Source organism: Galendromus occidentalis, unplaced genomic scaffold, assembly GCF_000255335.2.
Source record: "Galendromus occidentalis unplaced genomic scaffold, Mocc_1.1 scf7180000077121, whole genome shotgun sequence".
NCBI lineage: Eukaryota > Metazoa > Arthropoda > Arachnida > Mesostigmata > Phytoseiidae > Galendromus > Galendromus occidentalis.
Window position 1 is genome coordinate 940,786 of NW_003805109.1, and position 17,704 is coordinate 958,489.

The window sequence follows — 17,704 nt, forward strand, 5'->3', positions numbered from 1 at the left end:
ATGAAGATCTCTCGCTGTCATCGAATCACTCACTCGATATCGAGACGACAGAAACCTCGCCATATCATCTCCCCCAATCGACGGTGAATTCCCCGATTGGTCCACGTTGTTTCGAATCTCTCCTTCGGCCTCAAACTGAGGCGTTGATTTGCGAATCCATTCGAGCTCTAATCGTGATGAAAGACAACATGTGGTGTACCGAGAAAACGCCGGCGGCGTTATTTCGGAATTTCTCACTATTCATCCACAGTTGATCCGGGAGTGTCGCTCCTGAGAGCCCCTGTGGAGCTCCGCACGGGGTGGGCGGTCGCTGACCCCAACGGTACGCCACTGGTGGTCACCCTCGAACTCAATGTAGAGAAAAATCCTCCCTCAGAACTCGAAGCATATTCGCCGGCATTTCTCAGTGGAGATCTTCGAAGAGAGAATATGTACCAGTGTTATGAAGATCATAGTATAATTTAACTCATGGAAATAAATTTATTCTGAAGATCTGGTTTGAATGCTCCGCTGTTGAATGACTAGCAATGAGAAGTTCCGCACGAGAGTGGAAGTAGGTTCGGAGAAGTTGAAATAGTGCCATGAGGAAGTTGGATATCGATGAGTCTTTTGCGGGTGACAGACGAGACTCTCTAAAAGATCCGGTGACGGCTAATTCTGATGGGGGAATGATTGATCTCCCAACAGGGAGGAACCGGTCCTCCTCCATCAAGTATTGCAGCGAAGACATGAACGGTCGGTGAGCTGAAGAAGCGGAGAATTCAGATCGACGAGCTTTCGTACGGTTAAATATCTTCTGAGGGCTCGGGGAAAGAGTTTTTCCATGCACTACAGGCATTTCGCATATCTCGAGGCTTCCCTAAAAGATAAACATCCATCTGGAGATATAAGACTTTACCGAGAGGAGTGGGGAGGAGTCCGGGGTGTGAGCAATCAGGAATCGTTTTTATCCAGCGATTCACGGCATCCCAAGACCCGGAACTACCAGCCCCTCTTTCCCCCAGGAGGAAAACCGAGTTTGAGTTCCCAGAGACTAGACCGATTGCAAGACCGCAAAAAAGACCGCTATGTTGGTTCGCGTTGCGCGATGGCCGGAGATCTGGGCGCGCGAATTCTCTTCTACCCTGCCTTGATTCTGGCTGAGTCTAGCGCATATTTGCATGCGGAATTCCGCTTCTTCACGTGTACGGGATGTCGCGCTCCGCTCGTCGAGGGGGCCCGGGATTCTGTGGCGCAGCGTGACGGCCGGAGTCCGTAGAAATATCACATGCTCGTCACAACAGAATCCAGGCGCGCCAAAAAAGATGAAGTCTCTCCCAGGCTCCCAGCAGACGACGAGAGAATTGTGTTCAGAACGTAAACAACCTAACATTTTGTGTGTGGTGGCATCGTCGTGAGGACGCGATTCACTTTGGCGAATTTAGTACCAGAGCAGTTTTGGCGGTTTTACACTTGGTATCACTGTATCATCCAACAATTATACCTCCTCTATCTGTTCACGCAGGAGACTGGAGTAGTATTCGCAAGTTCGGACAGGGTGCGAAGATATTAGGGTGGTGGAGCTTACGATGGCACTTGTAAAGACTGAGCTCTCGAAGGAACTCGTTGTGAACGTCTTGCAGCAAGAGGACGGGAAGGTTCGTTCTGATTGTTTCAGCTGTCAATTTTCGAATTCAAACAGCTTGTCCGAATCAATTTGAAAATCTCTCTTCTCGTGAATCGATCTTAGCATTTATGTATGAGTTAACGACCTCATCGGAGCATCATTTGAAAAATATGAACAATCGGGATTAGCTCGGTGTGTTGATATTCGAGCGTTCACAAGAAGCTACATCTATTCAGTGAAGAGGAGAGACCTCAGATGAGACTCTAGCATTGAAACCATTCTCAGGAAGGCGAAACCGTGCAAATACGGATCGAATCTAACACCATGGGGAGCGAAGTCGATCTGGAAGAAGAAAATCCAACTGTAGATGAAGTTGAAGAAGTTCATGAGAACGTAGTGATGGCAGGTGAGGCGCTGCGAAATATCCTATGCATGTGACAACAAGGGGATACGCGTTCGTCATTCCAGCGGATGCATATTTCGAAGGTTGTGAGGGGACTCGGCTTACACGATATTTGAGAGCAAGTTCCGCCGTCGACGCATGCACGGTTTCGTCGACCCCCAGGGAGAGATCAGAAAGCTCGAATTAGAGGAGTAAACATGATATAAGCCGAATCAGGCTGAGGAGGTCAAAATCTCTATCGGGTGAAGAGTCCATTCTGCCAATCTAAGGACACCCTCGATTTTTTGAGAACCTCCCCTCATCTACGGCTCTTGTGGTCTTCATGATACACGGAAGAGGATCCCTCGACCCCTAGGGACCCGCGCGAACCCCCTTCCGTAGGTCACTGCGAAGCCCTTGATCGGGGGCCGATGGATGAGATTCCGAAGGACAACCGACAGATCTCCGCTAAGAATTGGATAATGGAGGTTGGGAGCCAAAACGATGGGCACCTCATGTATGAAATGGGACGTTCGAATTTGGGGCTTGGTGGGAGTCGAGGCCCTGGGGGCCTGCGGGCTAGACAAAGTTGCCGGTCTCTGCCCGGATTTAGGTCTCATTGTGATGGATCCCTCAAACGATCCAGTCGGGCAGGGGACCCAGGCTCCCGAGATGCGGATCGGTGTACCCTTTCCCGAAGAACTTCGCCGAAGAGAAAGGGCAAGAACTGGTGACACCTGACCTCCGAGGCTCGTCGGCATGAAGAGTGCGCTAAGGGTCTCTGCCCCCTCTCGAAAGTCTGGGCGGAGTTGGCTGGTGCGCCGTGATTCCCCGGTGGGGTTATAGGCACAGGGCACGGTGAACTGCGCAAGCATGAAATTGAGGAACCGACTTCTCGCAGATATGGCTTACGACGAGCGCTTTTCGGAAATCGAAGAAGTAAAGCCTGCGCCAACTCAGTCGCGCTATCACAAGTACCGACAGCGCTGGAGAAACAGTTGGCTGGAAATCCAAGAGTTCCAAGGGTGAGTGAGAACAACTCCGCTTTCCCGAGGATCGGATAATTATATGCCGATCGAAGCCTCCAGGATTCAGACATTGCGACGCTCATCCCGGTTCCTTCCTCAGATGGCTCACCAGGAACGAGCAAACTCGCAATGCTCATTGTCTGATGTGTAAGAGAGACATTAGGGGCTCCTTGACGATGATCCGTCGACATGCCCAGACAGGGAAGCACGTGGACAACGTCACGAATTACGGAGCGGTGGTTGTGCGACAGACCGCGAAGATGGCACCCCAAAATTACAGGTAAGACGAATTTCCCACCTCTGGTGGAAAGATTGCAGGAGCTGAATGTGACACTAATAGGTACGACAAATCCGTGTAGACATCCGTCAGGGTCAGGTACAGATCTTCGGAGACCTAAGGTCCATTTCCTTCCCGATTCAGGTACGTTGCGGACGGCAACGTAGCGAGCAGTCACGGCGAACAGGTCATTCTAGTTTCTCCGATGGAAGGGGGCCAAACCGGGACTGTCTTCGTGAACCAGGAAGATACTAATGTTGACGGAGAGGCGTTCAATGGAGTCATCGGGGAAGATGAGTACGCGCCCGTGGATTCAGGAGAGGTGAGTTCTCACGCCCTGCAGAGCAGATGGAGCAGGGAGGCATACGCCCCAGATAGGTGTGTCGAGCCGCGGCTCGCTCGCGGGGATTATCCCGGGGGAAGAGGGGCTCGAAGAGGTCTCGTTCAGCCATCGGATAAGTCGAACTGTAAGAACATAGGATCGAGTCAGGCATAATGCATCGGTAGCTCTCATCGGCAGTTCGACTCATTCGACCCATTGCTGTATCACGCGAGCTTCACTAATCGAAGGATCTTCTCATTCGCCGGGTTCTCGAGTGAACTGATGGCTTTCATCACATAGAGCCTCATCATGAGCAGTATGCAGCCATCGACGTTCTCGAACGAGAAAGATTGAGAAGAGCGGTACTGGGAACGCGATCATTGAGGGGCGTGGAGATAATTGAGACAGCGAAGGCGGGCAAAGGGGCGCGGGAGGAGCGAGGTTCAGGGACGTTGCCGTCGACAAGGGCGAGGAGAACTCACCAATAGTATATCGTTCCAGGTCTACGCGACAATACAAAGGACAGAACGTTTCTCTGCGAGCCACCGGTTGCATTCCTCAGAACTGAGTGCATTCAAAAACCAGGAAATTTACGGGAAATGTAACCACATAAATGGCCACGGTCATAATTATAAGAGTGAGTCGGTGCTACGACCTTCCTTTTTCTGACTTGTCGTCAACGGATATGCATGCATGCATGTCGTGCTTCCGGAGCGAATATTCTGAGCAGTTTTTGTGACGTGCCCCCGATGTATCGAGAGCTCCCCGCTCCCTATACGTTCCATTGTTTCATTATTACTATGGATGATTCCTCTCTCCGATGATTTCCGCAATGGTTTGGTGTTGAGTCGGGAATATCGATTCGAAAGCTGACGATGCTGTTCCCCTCTTCAGTGATCGTTGCCTTGACCGGCCCTATAGACAAAACCACTGGCATGGTGATGAACTTGGCCGAGTTGAAACGTGTCATCCAGTCCAACGTACTCGATCTCGTGGATCATAAAAACCTTGATCAAGACGTACCCTATTTCCGAAACGTAGTCAGGTGAGTTCTGAACGACAGTTCTCATGCTCGATATGCGCCGGCGACGCTGTACGCCACCCGGGTCTGCAGCCCTCGATGACAACGTGCGTTTCGTGTTTCAGTACTGTCGAAAACATAGCCGTTTTCGTGTGGCGTCAATTGAGGCCCGTAATCGACCAGAAGCTCCACATCCGAGTCACTGTGCATGAAACCGACAAAAACACAGCAACGTTCCCAGCGACTATATAGGGGGGCCGCGTCAATTAGGTCGATTTCAACCAGGATTGTATATGAAACTCTACTAGGGGAACGGAATGGGAATTGTGTACAACCGGAGAAGCACATATATAATTGTTCATTATTATACGATATCACAGTTTCTATTTGAAGATCACATATCACATATAACAAATAAACATCATCTCTGACCTAACGGTGTCCGCTGAGGAGGCTCTATCGGTCAATGAACATATTTCGAAACGCGGTAGCAGTTCATCCTCACCGAGAGACATGCCTACTCGGAGCGATATCCCAGGTGCACGGAAGAGGTGTTTCGGTTCCGCGAAGCACGAACGAGTTTGGAGCAGAGCCGCTCAGGTATTTCTTCCGATACGAAGTCTGACAGGGTAATGCAAAGGAAGGTATATGAACCAGGTCCCATTTGCAGTCCGCCGTGTCGATTCCCTTGAACCTCATGTGCGCACGCGCGCATCGGTCGTCTCTTAGGTATATCGGTCAGAAATCAATTGAGATCCGATGGGAATCCGGTCTTCAACGAGATCATGAATGGAAATTACGGAGAGAAAGTCAGAGGATAGCGTTAATTACCTCATTAGCATAGCTCTCCACTCAAAGAGCGATGCCCTCCTTTTCGTCCTGTGCCAAAACTTCGAAGAATTTCATGCCACAAATCCTCTCAAGAGCCGCGCGGCTCCCTTTGGCTCGGGAGGGAGCGGGAGCTATCATCGAAGAGGTTACCGAGACGGATCGTCTTGCTGGAAGAAGGCCTGGAAAAATCTAATTCGGAGAGAAACGCGTATCGTACGGTAGAACGAATTCCAACAGCGATGGGCCGAAACTCCTTCTCGGGAGTTCATGCTCTAGTTCTTCTCCGTGGGAAGGTGGCGGGATTCCGACGGACGCCCATCCCCAGTGAAGGGTTTTGCTCTCAGAGATCCCACACTTCACCGCGAGGGCGGGGGACTTTACGGCTCTCCAGTCAAAGTCTCAAGTTTTCCAAGACTGCTGGTCCAAGTATTCGAAGAGGAGATTCCACGACGGAGAGCGTCAGCGAATTCCGATTATTACCCCGCAGAGCGATAGCTTTGAAGATGGTTGAACAGAATCCTCAGCGCGGGTAGGCGATCCGATTGAGATCCTCCGCTGGCGCTACGGGATCGACGATTCCCGATTTGGCACCCCCACTGCCATGTCGATATCAGCTGATCGTTGCTGCTGGGGCGAGAGCGCTGCTTGGCGAACCCTCAATCCAAAGATATGTTCTGGAGTTTCTCATCGGTAGACGGGGTCTACCAGCGACGAAGATGGTTGCGCGAGGGCTTGGACTTTCGGAAAGGCAAATAATTAATTGCCTGATTGCGCTCTCACATGTGTTCAGATCATGGCCGCCATCAATCTCTCATCCGGAATGCCGCTCCATTTCGATTCCAATTCCTCGACTACCCGACAGACAGAGATACAATTAAAGCTAAAGCGAAGAGCACGGACCTCATCCCCGGTGTCCACGAAATCGCCGCTTGAAACCATCCCGCGGCTCGAATCCCACTAACACACCTCAGACTTGTCTAGATACGTCAATGTTTTGATACAGACAAGGTGCGCGAGAAACTTCCCGTAGCGAGTTCTGAAAGAAAAAAGTGCTCAGCCCAGTGATAGTTTTCACAACGAGCAATCATGCGCCTCACCGCCGTGTGCCACAGACAATTGCCGCACAAGCTCTTCAGGTGAGTGAAGCTCTCCGGGCCAAGCGGCTTGATGTCTGACTTTTCCAGATTTCCCGGAGGGTATCCATAGTTCGCCTCGTATTCTTCCGGACGTCGTGACTTCTCCATCTCGAACTTCTCGCTCCCATTGCTCCCGGTTGGTGTACCCGCCCAGAGTTTCCTTTGCGGAGAAAGAGAAAATAACTATCCCAATCATCTCAGGTTACTATACAAAAATCGACGCTCATTGAAGCCAGTCGACTTCGGGATTCCCGCCGCACTGAAAGAGAGGAGTGTTCCAGTCTATGATGGACTCAAATATTCCCGAGAAAAGCCGCCTGTCGATATGAGCGTGAGTATCGGCCAGACGATCATCAATTACCACTATTACCGATGAGATTTTGGATGATAAAAATCGACGTTCTACGACAATCACCAACCCGGATTTCAGAAATTTTTCCCGAAGGACGAAAAAGTGCTGCAGGCGGAATTCGCGTACGAGGTGTCCAATAGTCTGAAACTCACAGAAGGTTTAGCCCAAGTTCAGCTTCTCACAAACTCTCTGTATCACACTGACATGCCACCCGTGAGTGATCTTTCATTTTGTCAGATCGATGTCGGAACAAGCTTGATCAACATGGATGAGTGATGCTGGCGATCGAGTTCGACTCCGGACATATTCTGTCAGCTCCGTAAAACTCCCCCATTCCCTCAGAGCTACGTCGAGCAGTTCGAAGGAACTTCGCTGAGTGACTCGGAATACGCCTGGATGACGAAACGCCTCGAAGTTGTGAAGCACGACTCCTACCAGGTCAGGCTGCCGAAGGCCTGGCACGAGAAATAGTAAGTTGCTCTTGAGGTGGATTCCGATTGCGATATTCGAAGACCCCGTTGAGCTCGGGAGTAAGAATCTTGGTTAATCCGGAAACGACTTCTCCACAGCCACTGGATAGCGGCAGAACGACCTTACGGTGCGCCCGTGGAGCGGAGGAGCAGGCAATTAAGTTTAATTTTCAACGACTTCGTGAGACTGACATCTGCCGGAGGACCACCGAAACCTACGCTCAACGATGCAAGTTGATTTGACATTTCAATTTTTGATGCGTAGAATCATGGGCGGCTTTCGATTTTCAATTTGCAGAATCATGTCTGGACACTCGTGTTTGGAATGCATCGACCGATGAATAACCAGAGGAATTCCTTTCAGTTGACGTGCCAATACATAAGACCAAGTGATAACCCGTACCTATTTCACGGAGCCGCGTGCTCAGGGACTCTGTCTACGAAAGCCCTACCTCTTGCGGGCGATTCAACAGCGACGGGATCACTACCCTCCATGTACCCTGCCGCACCGGAAATGGATCTCAAGAAAACTTTCGACTACGATCCGAGAACCATATACCCAATTCTACCTGCAGGAAAAGGTAGCGCACCTTTATTTGCCTATGGGGAATTCGGCTGATTGTGTGCCTGGATTGATCGAGCGAACCCATTCTCATTTGACCGATTCCCTGCAGATTACAGCCTGCACACGATTTACGTCAACCACCCTTACGAGGAAGCCAGGACTAGGGTCGAAAAATCAGGAATCGCGCTTCTGCAGACGTTCGCCTTCGCTGCCGCTAGGGGAGCAACGGCGAAAAAACCACTCGTTCTGCAGACGATATACCACGATTTGGAGCACCTCGATCTCGTAGTGATCCAGCTGAATACTCTACAGAGCTCGAGCGAAAATGAAGCTGACATTCGAAACGAGGTAGGTTGACGCTGGAGATCATCATTCGTTTTCCGAGGAGCTTTCCAGTCAAAACAGCGACTTGAAAGACTCATGATCTAATCGTTCCAGATCTGGCACATGAACCTCCCCTTGAGCGAAGGAGCCGGAGTTGAGAAAACTCTGAATCCGACAGCGATGAAATGGCTCAAAGTCTTCTACGCACGATAGGTATAGGTTGTTAATTCGAATGATGTTCATATATAACTTCATAATAAATTGTCCATACCTAATGTCTAATTCGTCTGCAATTCCACCCAAGTGAGGAAATATAAGTGGTCCGATCGCTCCCTCGATAGGTTCAAGCGATGAGCGGCGCTTTTGCTCTCAAGCTTTCACATATCCGGGTGGGGGAGCAGAGCTCCGATGAGACCTCGGGTCGGCTCTTCGTGTGACTCGCTAGCGATTCCCATACAGCTGGCGACTATCGAGCTATCTTTTCATTTTTGGAAACCCGATTAAGGACGCCGGAATTCTGCTGAAATCTATTTATTAGGACATGAAAACATACAGGCCAATCGAACATCCTCTGCGACCGGTATTCGACAGATCAATGAAGTCCGGAAGATATACACGAATCCGTTTTTACAGAACCGAGACCCCCGTTTAGTTCGCGTGCGACGATGAGGGCGGGACTTTCCCAAGAAACCCTCGCCCATACCCGTTCACAAACATATAGTCGAGTGTCTTCCCCTCTTTCATGCATGTCATTTCTTCAAGCTCCAAAGCGGATCCAACTGACTCAGAGGATCGCTTGGATCACCGGCTGACGATTCCAAGCCCCGAGGTTTCTCGAAACTCTCTTTCGTGATTTTCGTTTTCACCTGAGGAAAATGGTACCTTGACTGTCAGGGGACTGTCCTGTGAGCCGCTACGATTCCTGGTGAGGTTATTCTACACACGGGGACGTACCTGGAAGCCAGCCATCAAGTCCTGTATAAGTCTCTCTTCGACCGTTAGCTTCTCGCCGTTCTTCTCTTTGTAGTGGATCTCTTCCATTTCGGTAGACTTTTCGCTGATCTGCTCGATGCAGCCTCTTTCCACCAGAAGCGAACGGGTCGTGAAATGTGCGAGCTCGACGCACGTTTTCAACTGGTCTTTCTCCAAAAGAACTAATTTCCTCCCTCGGACGAGATCTGCGAGGAGGGACGTGATCGGGAGAAGTCGAGCTTCCTCCAGATTCGACAACCATTTGAGGCAGAACGCAATTAGCCCAGAGCGGCCGCAGCCTCCGAGACACTGTATGATCACCGGGCTCTCTTTCCGTTTTTGGCTGTTGTAGTAGTAGAGAACTTGTTTCCCAAAGAGAGCCAGCTTGGACACGTCCCTCGTCCATTCATTTAGGTGGAGAAGAATGAGGTTCTTAGCCGGTCCCTGCAATAAGCATCGATAAGATGGAAGAAAAATGATTCGATATCCGATTCGACCCGGATTCATGAGGGCACGAAGATGCACGAAGCCCCCGGAGAGAACGAACTCGCATGGGCGTATTTAGCCGGAACTATGATTGAAGATCCGGAAAAAGGGGAGAATATGCAAAGGCTCTGATTGCCCCGGAGTATCGACCCAACAGTTCGCAAACGAGGAGAAATATCTGCGGCTGACTATGGCTAAATGTGTGCGTGTCAATATAGCTTCAATATAGCCGTAGGAAGTTGAATGTAGATTGTTCGAATTCGGATTGAAACTGAGACGAGAGGTGAAGACCATCTCCATAAAGAATCAGATCGCCTGAGGTCACAGATCCTTCTCCCTGGGCTCCGAATCAATGGGGTCCCATTTTAGGGGCCCTGCCCGATAAGACTACCCGAGTAATCCGACCGCTCTCCGGATACCCCGCAGGTGATCTTATCGGACAAGCTTCACGGTATGTGTATCATCATTCGCATAAATTAGCGGTATCAGCATACGTATGGGGCAGCAGTCATGGACTCTTATGACGAAAATAATATGAGCCAGTCAGAATCCATCGATAGTCTAAAGTCACTCGCTCCTGTGTGCCACGAGCCTCAACACCTATAGCTCAGGACTCACTAACCTGAGGACCGGATACACTGAGGAGTCTTTCAGTGAATAGCCCGCACTCCTTCTCTGTATACGACTGCACCGACACCTGATAGTGACCGTAACTTTGGGTTGTTCCCTTCTCAGAGGGGAAGAAGAGTTGCGATGACAACTGAAAATTCATATGAATCAAAATTATCTCCACAGAAACTCAAGGGGGAACCAACGAGTAGTCTTGTTCAATATCACGGGCCTGGGATCCATGACTTGCCCCGGAAACTATTCCCGTCCGAGCTGAAGCCCTCCGGAAACTAACCTCTTGGAAAGATGAGAGAGAGAGCATCGTTTCTGCACTTTGTTCCCAGACCATGGCCCAGAAATCTTCCAATGTTGAAGGAATCGGTGCTTGGGTCAAGATACAATTTGGCTCGTTCGTTGAAGGTGTTGATTTCAAAAAGGAGGCGTTGATGTAGTCATCTTTCGTTGTGCTCAATACGACTCGGTTGTAATCGTCTACAAGTGAAACTCAGAGTCGGTATGGGGGATTCGTCGGAGAGATCAGACGACATTTTCAATATTTTCGGAACTTACACGGCATGATGTCAGGGAAGCGGTTCTTCATCGAACAGATCCTACCAACGGAAATTTTGAGCGCTCGCGCTTCTGTCTCCTGAAGGTCCAGAAATTCTTTCCAGCGATTTTCCAGGTTGAAAGTCCTGGAGAAATGTAGAAAGCGAAAGTAAGTATTTTGCGCATCCTCAACGACGTGTCGGCATCGGATCTTGCGCTGACCTTGTGTAATCATCGAGCTGGTCGAATAGGTTCCGGAAATTCTGCAACGTCCTCGGATCATCCAGAGATCTTTCTGGCTTCGAATCACAGATTCCCTCGGTCGACTTCTCGTTGGCATCTGCTGTCTTGGTGCTAAGTGAGGCGGACTGGAAAGTTCGAGAGGGTTCAGATTGAGCTATGGACATCCCGCGAGTTCTCGTCGACCGGAAAATTATCGCTAAAACGCGTTCTAACCGTCTCTGGTTTCCTATCCTCCGGCTCCTTTGGGGTCTCAGCGTTGAGAGTCCCATATTCGGCGCTTTTGGCCGCAGCGATGGGTAGTACAACGGGCTGAAGAATGTCCTGAATAATTTGACCTTCGGAAGGCATAGGAAGCGCCGGGCTCTCATCCAATAGACTCTTCGCTCCTTGACCGGTCTGACTCGTCGGATTGACAGCTGCAGGCACGGTGCTCGCGGACGTCGTTGGAAAATTTTGTCCGGGCATCGGCGCTACTCCCATCGAGGCGACACTATAGGTGTTGTTAGGAACACTCCCGCAGGTGGAGGCTGGCAGATATTGAAGGGGAGGGTTGCTGTTTGGCGCAACCGGACCCTGGATTGGAGTCGCATGCGCTTGGAATGCCACGTTCGGTGCAGCATTGTAGGTCCCCCCGCCGATGGTTGCGCTCGTCGGAAGGGTGTTGTTCGGAGCCGCGGGGAGAGCATTCGGAGCGGAGAGCCTCGAGTTTGGTCCTTGGGCTTGGATCGCTGCAGTCGAGACTGTGCCCATCGAAGAGGTCGAAACGACTGAAACGGCAGTCGATGCGGAAGTTGGGTAGACGTAGCTGGTAGCTCCGCCAGGAACACTGCTTGCTTGAGAAGATACGGCATATCCTTGGTACTGCTGGGTGGTGCCCATCTGTTGGCACTGAGCGTAGGGGTTCTGACTTTTGTGAAGAGTATTTGAACTCGTCACAGTACTGTTGAACATTCCGCTAGTCATAACAAAGCTGGCGCTGGCCGTGGGCGATGCGGTTGGGAAATCATATCCATTCCATTTGTACACGTTCGTGAGGCAGCCGGCGACCCCCCCTTGAGTGTTCCCATAGTATTGGGCTTGGCTCATTGGGTGGTTTTGGACTGCGGTACTGATGTTCGACGTCGCCGAGTCCGGAGCAGGGGCTGCGACACCCGCACTTGGCATATTGCGCTCGAGAGGCGCGTTTGGATTTCCCAGGGCACCGGGCACCCCTGCGTGGCCGTATTGATATCCGGTCTGATACTGTTGCTGCTGCTGCTGCTGAGGAGATTGGGCGTAAGAGTAAGCATTCACCGATGTCTGAATGGGTTGGGCGTTCGATGAGCTGTTGGGATCGTTACTCGGTCTGGGGGCAGCGTTCGAGCTGGTGGTGTTGGCCGAGTACAAGTGGGCGTAGGGCGCGTACCCTTGGTAAGCCGGCTGGCCATAGCCCCCGAGGCTCTCGACATTGTAAGCACTGTAACCTTGATTCGATTGTGCAGCAGCGGGTGACGATGGAGAAGGTCGCGCTCCAGGGACGACAACGTTCAGAGAGCTTCTCGGGTGTTTCGCGTCGTTGGAGGAAGCCGCAGGGGACTGGGTCGGATTTGACGCTTCGGGAACAATCCGAGCTCCTGGAGGTAGGACTGCCGGAGATGGAGTTTGCGGCGGCATAGCACTCCCTGGGGCTGGTAAGCTCATCTGAGGCGGTTGTGTGTTGCCAGTCAAGGACGTCGATTCTCCCATCGAGCTCATCGCTACCGAGGGTCGCATGGGACTCTGGGAAATCCCGGTAGATCCGGGCATCGCCCGCGGAACGTATTCGTTCTTTTTGGCGTTGTTCATCATGGCCAGATAATCTTTGAGTTTCGGAGGCTGCGCGTTCTGAGCCTGAGCAGTCGGTGGTATATTCGGAGGTCTTGACACGAAAGCAGGGTTGGATTCGGGCTTGAAAACTGGAGGCCGAGCCAATTCCGCTTGCCGAGCTCGCAGCTTCTCTTCCTGCTCCTTCTCAACTTGGACAACGCTCCGGAGTCGAGTCGCAAGTCGCCTCACATCGTTGACGAAAATCCCGTAGAAATCGGTGCCCTTAGTGGCTTGCCTCTCAACTTCTTCGAACGACTTGTATGCCGCTCGCAAGTTTTCGATGGATGTAGTCCATGGTCTTCTGGCTTGTTCTAAATTCATTCGGATCTCCGCGGTGTTCGCATTCGCTTGCGAAACTGCTTTCAATATGTTGTCCTGAGCCAGGAGATTTTTCTCGAGTACTGCTATCGCTAGCTTGTGTTTCGCGAGGGCTCTCTCGAAGACTTCGTTGAGATCCTCTTGAGCGTTCGCCACGATGAGTTTCGTGATGTCATCGTTTATAAGGGCATCTCTCAGCTCAGAGAATAACCTCTCCCGCTGTTGCTTCATCTCTTCGAGCTTGTCCAGGAGTTTGATGAATTCTAAAATTACTTTCTCGTCTTCTTTAGTGGCGCTTATGACATGAGGGAGTTTCTGTTCGAGAGTCTCAGGAGCCAACTGGAGAAGGGCCAGATGATCGTCGTGAGCTTCAAGGGCCTCTCTCAATGTTTCGTTATTGTTGGCCGAGTGAGTTCGGATCTCCTTGTATTTGTTCAATTCGGCTCTGAGATCGGCCACCACGTTCGACGTCACGCTTGCCGGATTCGACATCGCGATCAGCTGTTCCGCTTCACTCAAATATCTTCCGACCTCGTCCGACATGGCATCAATTTGCGCGAGCTGACTGTTGATGGCGGATATGGAGAGCCTATTGGTGCTGAACTGAGCGCAGACTTCGATGATGTCCGGCGGCAGCACGGGTTTTTTCTACGAATATTCGAAATATTGACTGTCAGAGGGGTGTAAAAGCGATCCGCTCTCTCCTACGACCTATACGTCATTATCATGTCAGGAGGGCTAATGACGCACGTACCATCATCTCGAACAAGTCTTTCTTGGATATATTGAGACTGCTTTCATACGAGGCTAGATCTGCGTTCTTATCCTCTATGACCTTCGATAGCCGACGAAGAAGCTGTGCCTTCTGCTCCGAGTATACAGAGGATGCTTCGTGAGCAGCCATTGGGATCAATGTGGCGAAAAGGTCCGGTCCGCAAACCTGAATGAGGCGGTGAGGATTAAGAGACACTCGGGATGAGGGTCTGGAAGAGAAACCTCTCAATGATTGACATACCTCAGGATCGTTGGGGTCGAAGGGAGTTCCCTTGACCAGGACGGCTCCCTTAACCTCTGGCAAGCTATCTGCATTCGGGACCTTGTCGTGGTAGACGAAATCGTTTTCGCGCACGCCGACATTTAATTTCCCGCCTGTGAAAGAGAACCAAGATCCCATATATTTGTTCTAGAGGGAGGATTTTTTTGGGGTCGATCATCCCCGAATGAGACGAAAACTCAAATTACCGATCACGTCACGAGTGAATGCCAACGTCTCTTCGATTCCGAGGTCTTCCGCCGCGCGAAGACTCTCCTCGAAACGTTCCATGGCCAATTTGTACCACGCCACCCTGAGTCCATATTGGTTATCCTCTTCAGCCGTCATTCCCATATACAGCGCTGTCAAGGCACCGTAGTACGAAGCCTGGAATGAGAATAGATGATTCCCTTGTACCTTTGGGTCACCGATTGGGGGAATACTACTGAACATGATCAAGGAAAGCCTCAGCTGAGAGACAAACCTTCATTTCGCAAATGCGTTTCCATTGCTGAAAAATCTTTGACCCGACAATCGATTTCACGTCAGAGCTCAGATTGTTGATCGACTTCGTGTAAAAGTCAACTATTTGAGACGCAATTTTTGCGGAGATCCCACTTTTGCGGTTGTCAAGCATAGATTTTTCCAGGATACACTCTTGTGATTGGGCCAGCATTACCAACGAGTAAAATGTCAGTAGATCATGTGACAGGTCGCAGCCCTGAAAAAATTCAAAAGATTGCATTATCGTTCCTGTTTTCTATTTTCGAGTACATCTCTCATTTGGGATATGATATTCCGGAATTCCCGCAGTATCTCACCTTCGGTTGCGGATAGGTGTCTCGATTGTGTTGGAACGCCCACGCAGCTGCTTGGAAGTGAGTACACGCGTTTTTCATGCCTTCGGCTGACGTTCGATCCTCTATCGCTCCGAGTTGCGAATGGAGGGCTCCGATATTGTAGAGAATCGACGAAAGCTCGTACTTCACATCGGCAATGTTAAACATCACGCCTAGATGAGGGGGAGAGGAGTGGGAGAAATAATAGATGAGTCGTCCTACCATCGTGCGCTGAAGTTCCCCGAAGATTTTCATAAGGCATACAATAGAATCCCTCCGTATACCGTGATATAATTCAAGTTCCGATGAATAAGACTTCCAGAGTAAAAAATAATGACCAAGAGGCTGAGGGACACGTCGACCGCTATCGCTGTTCGAGCCGATCTCCATCAGAGATGAGTCCACTCTCCGAATAAAATCACTACCACCTGAATCCGCAATCAGATTACACTACCAGCATAGGCGGAGACATAGGCCTTGACACAAGCGACATCTTCGCGATCATTAGGAGAGTTCCTGAACTTAAGACATTCCAATTTTATCGAATTCGCGAGGTCCAAATCTCCAGGTGGATCGCTCCGAATGAGTTTCTCAAACGCCGGAAAAACGTCGGAAAGGCTGGGAGTCAGATGCCGCATTCTGGTCCCTTCTCATTTAGAAGTCAGGTAAGCACAAGGTCCGAAGTTAAGGAACTCTAATTATTACCAATCGGAAGTGCTGATCGAGTTTTACTCTTGGAAGAACAATCGCCACCCCTCCTTCCTGAGCTTCTTAGCGCAATCTCACGCTGAAATCATCACGATCAAATGGTGAAGGATGCTTACCCGAGTAGAGATCTGACCACATGAATGCGACGCAAGCGGCTCCATCATCGGTCATCGGGAAACGATTTTGTTGCAACCGCAGTTGTGAGTAGTATCTTCTCAAGGTTTGAATACCTTGGAAATCCTTAGAGGCTTTGCAAGCGGCCTGCAAATAGGGACTCGGGTCAGTGACAGGGTTCCGCAACGACTGAATCATTCGATGACTCTCTGACTGATTCCGAGAACCGTTCGGGGGATATTCCCCTCGACCGTGAAGGAAGAACGAAGGAGCCGATGAGCCCTAGATATCTGATCCTATTCGGAGGTTCGAGCGTTTGCTCACCGTTCTGAGTTGTTCCAAATCGAATATGGCTTTCGAATACTTGTTCGGATCCTCATTGTAAAATGTAGCGATGAACTGGAAAGAAGCAAAGGAAACTCTTATCGATATCTTTCAGGTACGGAGTTTGCCTCTTTTCGGGAGTCGAGATTGCGCTCCCGATGCCCGCGAGTGATCATTTGATTCCCAATCCGTGTTCTACTGCAGGCGCCGATACTCCAGAACGACACAGGGTACACACGGCCAGGATATCAAAATCGGCTCATCAGTAATACATGGAGTGAGTGAAGTGATCGGCAAACAAAATAATGAGTGCGTCACCCGTCGAGTGATTGGCAAGTTTTTCTGTTGACCTCCGACATCCTGATTCGCAATATCCATCGATGTTCTCGACCAACCTTTTTGAAAGGATGGCTGAAATCCGAAACTTTTGAACTGAGCTTCTGTTCGAAACACAGCATTTGGAGTCGCGGAGCGGCCTCCATACTTCCACTTTTGCTCGGAGCGACAGTTGACACAAAGTGAATGATGGGTGCACCGAGTCACTAAGAAACTCCACGAGCTGATGCAGTGGTCATCCACAGTGAATAGACATAAATAAGTCGCCTGTTCAAATCATCCGACGATCACAACATCACCACCATTGCGGCAGCCAAGCTGTTCACGGCAACAGGGAAGAGAGACATATGACAGCCATGGTGATATCCAACGTCCGACCCGGTAGATTCTGCGAAGTTTCCCGCTATCGGATTTCAAATATCTCACGGCGATCTGTCCGAATCAGACACCGGACGCCGTGTCGGAGTTCGCGAAGCCGAGAAAGTCTGGGAAAAGCTCAATCGCCCGGGAAATCGAGTCGAGACAAAAAGAGCTGAGGAAGTTCCAGAACGCGCGCCGAGTTGTTTGTAGATTGGGCCCACGATGGTTTTGAATTGTTGTTTATTGATGGAACTGCAAGTAATACTGCTGTAGTTCACCTTTAAAATAAGCATCTACATAAAAGAACATCAGTTATCCGAGTAAGACCATGGAGCGGCCACATTCCCGGCTACTTCCTGTTGGATCATCCCGATACCGTGAAGCAGGGCCTCATGACTCATGGCTTCGAAGGCAGAGCAACTTGACTGAACGGAGGTTGCACGAAGAGCGATATGCGGCTCGGATGAGCCTTCAGATATGATATGGGAGATCATCTCGCCTATATCAAGGGCTTCTCTATCAGTTTCGCCGCTCGCCCGACTCCGTGGCGTCCCGCGGAACAGTTCGGCTAAGCGGCTCCCATCAGTCCTCGGTGTTTCCAGGGATTCTTCCGCCTCCATCACAAACCCGGGGATTGGCAGTGCCCGAGAAACT

The 17,704-nt window shown here is 50.5% G+C and overlaps 3 protein-coding genes across 3 annotated transcripts; 2 read left to right on the forward strand and 1 right to left on the reverse strand.

Annotated features, from left to right (window-relative positions):
* Nucleotides 1-1,353: 1,353 nt before the first annotated feature.
* On the forward strand, nt 1,354-4,888 carry LOC100899497 (uncharacterized). Its single transcript, XM_003741143.2, has 8 exons — nt 1,354-1,637; nt 1,892-2,012; nt 2,890-3,013; nt 3,117-3,296; nt 3,438-3,615; nt 4,117-4,252; nt 4,510-4,660; nt 4,762-4,888. The coding sequence occupies exons 1-8, from the start codon at nt 1,569-1,571 to the stop codon at nt 4,886-4,888; spliced, it is 1,086 nt and encodes a 361-aa protein (XP_003741191.2). The 5' UTR covers nt 1,354-1,568.
* A 1,584-nt stretch (nt 4,889-6,472) lies between these two features.
* On the forward strand, nt 6,473-8,589 carry mRpL37 (mitochondrial ribosomal protein L37). The gene is made up of 8 exons (XM_003741052.1): nt 6,473-6,603; nt 6,805-6,934; nt 7,034-7,168; nt 7,298-7,425; nt 7,525-7,654; nt 7,790-8,006; nt 8,100-8,338; nt 8,429-8,589. Exons 1-8 carry the CDS (start codon nt 6,554-6,556, stop codon nt 8,525-8,527), a joined length of 1,128 nt encoding a protein of 375 aa, XP_003741100.1. The 5' UTR covers nt 6,473-6,553; the 3' UTR covers nt 8,528-8,589.
* Nucleotides 8,590-9,063: 474 nt separating this feature from the next.
* On the reverse strand, nt 9,064-16,836 carry mop (tyrosine-protein phosphatase non-receptor type protein myopic). Its single transcript, XM_003741144.1, has 15 exons — nt 16,750-16,836; nt 16,355-16,429; nt 16,033-16,177; nt 15,191-15,381; nt 14,854-15,090; nt 14,579-14,756; nt 14,352-14,485; nt 14,091-14,276; nt 11,387-13,984; nt 11,153-11,298; nt 10,952-11,076; nt 10,677-10,873; nt 10,395-10,532; nt 9,269-9,730; nt 9,064-9,180 (listed from the first exon to the last, which is right to left on the reverse strand). The coding sequence occupies exons 1-15, from the start codon at nt 16,834-16,836 to the stop codon at nt 9,064-9,066; spliced, it is 5,016 nt and encodes a 1,671-aa protein (XP_003741192.1).
* Nucleotides 16,837-17,704: the final 868 nt, after the last annotated feature.

Bases quoted from the DNA above. Each gene is read 5' to 3' on its own strand.
- LOC100899497 (XM_003741143.2), top strand. From the start codon at position 1,569: ATGGCACTTGTAAAGACTGAGCTCTCGAAGGAACTCGTTGTGAACGTC. The intron at 1,638-1,891 runs GTTCGTTCTGAT...AACCATTCTCAG, and splicing joins TGCAGCAAGAGGACGGGAAG to GAAGGCGAAACCGTGCAAAT. The intron at 3,616-4,116 runs GTGAGTTCTCAC...ATATCGTTCCAG, and splicing joins CGCCCGTGGATTCAGGAGAG to GTCTACGCGACAATACAAAG.
- mRpL37 (XM_003741052.1), top strand. From the start codon at position 6,554: ATGCGCCTCACCGCCGTGTGCCACAGACAATTGCCGCACAAGCTCTTC. The intron at 7,169-7,297 runs GTGAGTGATCTT...CCATTCCCTCAG, and splicing joins ATCACACTGACATGCCACCC to AGCTACGTCGAGCAGTTCGA. The intron at 7,426-7,524 runs GTAAGTTGCTCT...ACTTCTCCACAG, and splicing joins AAGGCCTGGCACGAGAAATA to CCACTGGATAGCGGCAGAAC.
- mop (XM_003741144.1), bottom strand. From the start codon at position 16,836: ATGGAGGCCGCTCCGCGACTCCAAATGCTGTGTTTCGAACAGAAGCTC. The intron at 11,077-11,152 runs GTCAGCGCAAGA...ACATTTCTCCAG, and splicing joins CAGCTCGATGATTACACAAG to GACTTTCAACCTGGAAAATC. The intron at 9,731-10,394 runs GTTAGTGAGTCC...TGCTTATTGCAG, and splicing joins TCAGTGTATCCGGTCCTCAG to GGACCGGCTAAGAACCTCAT.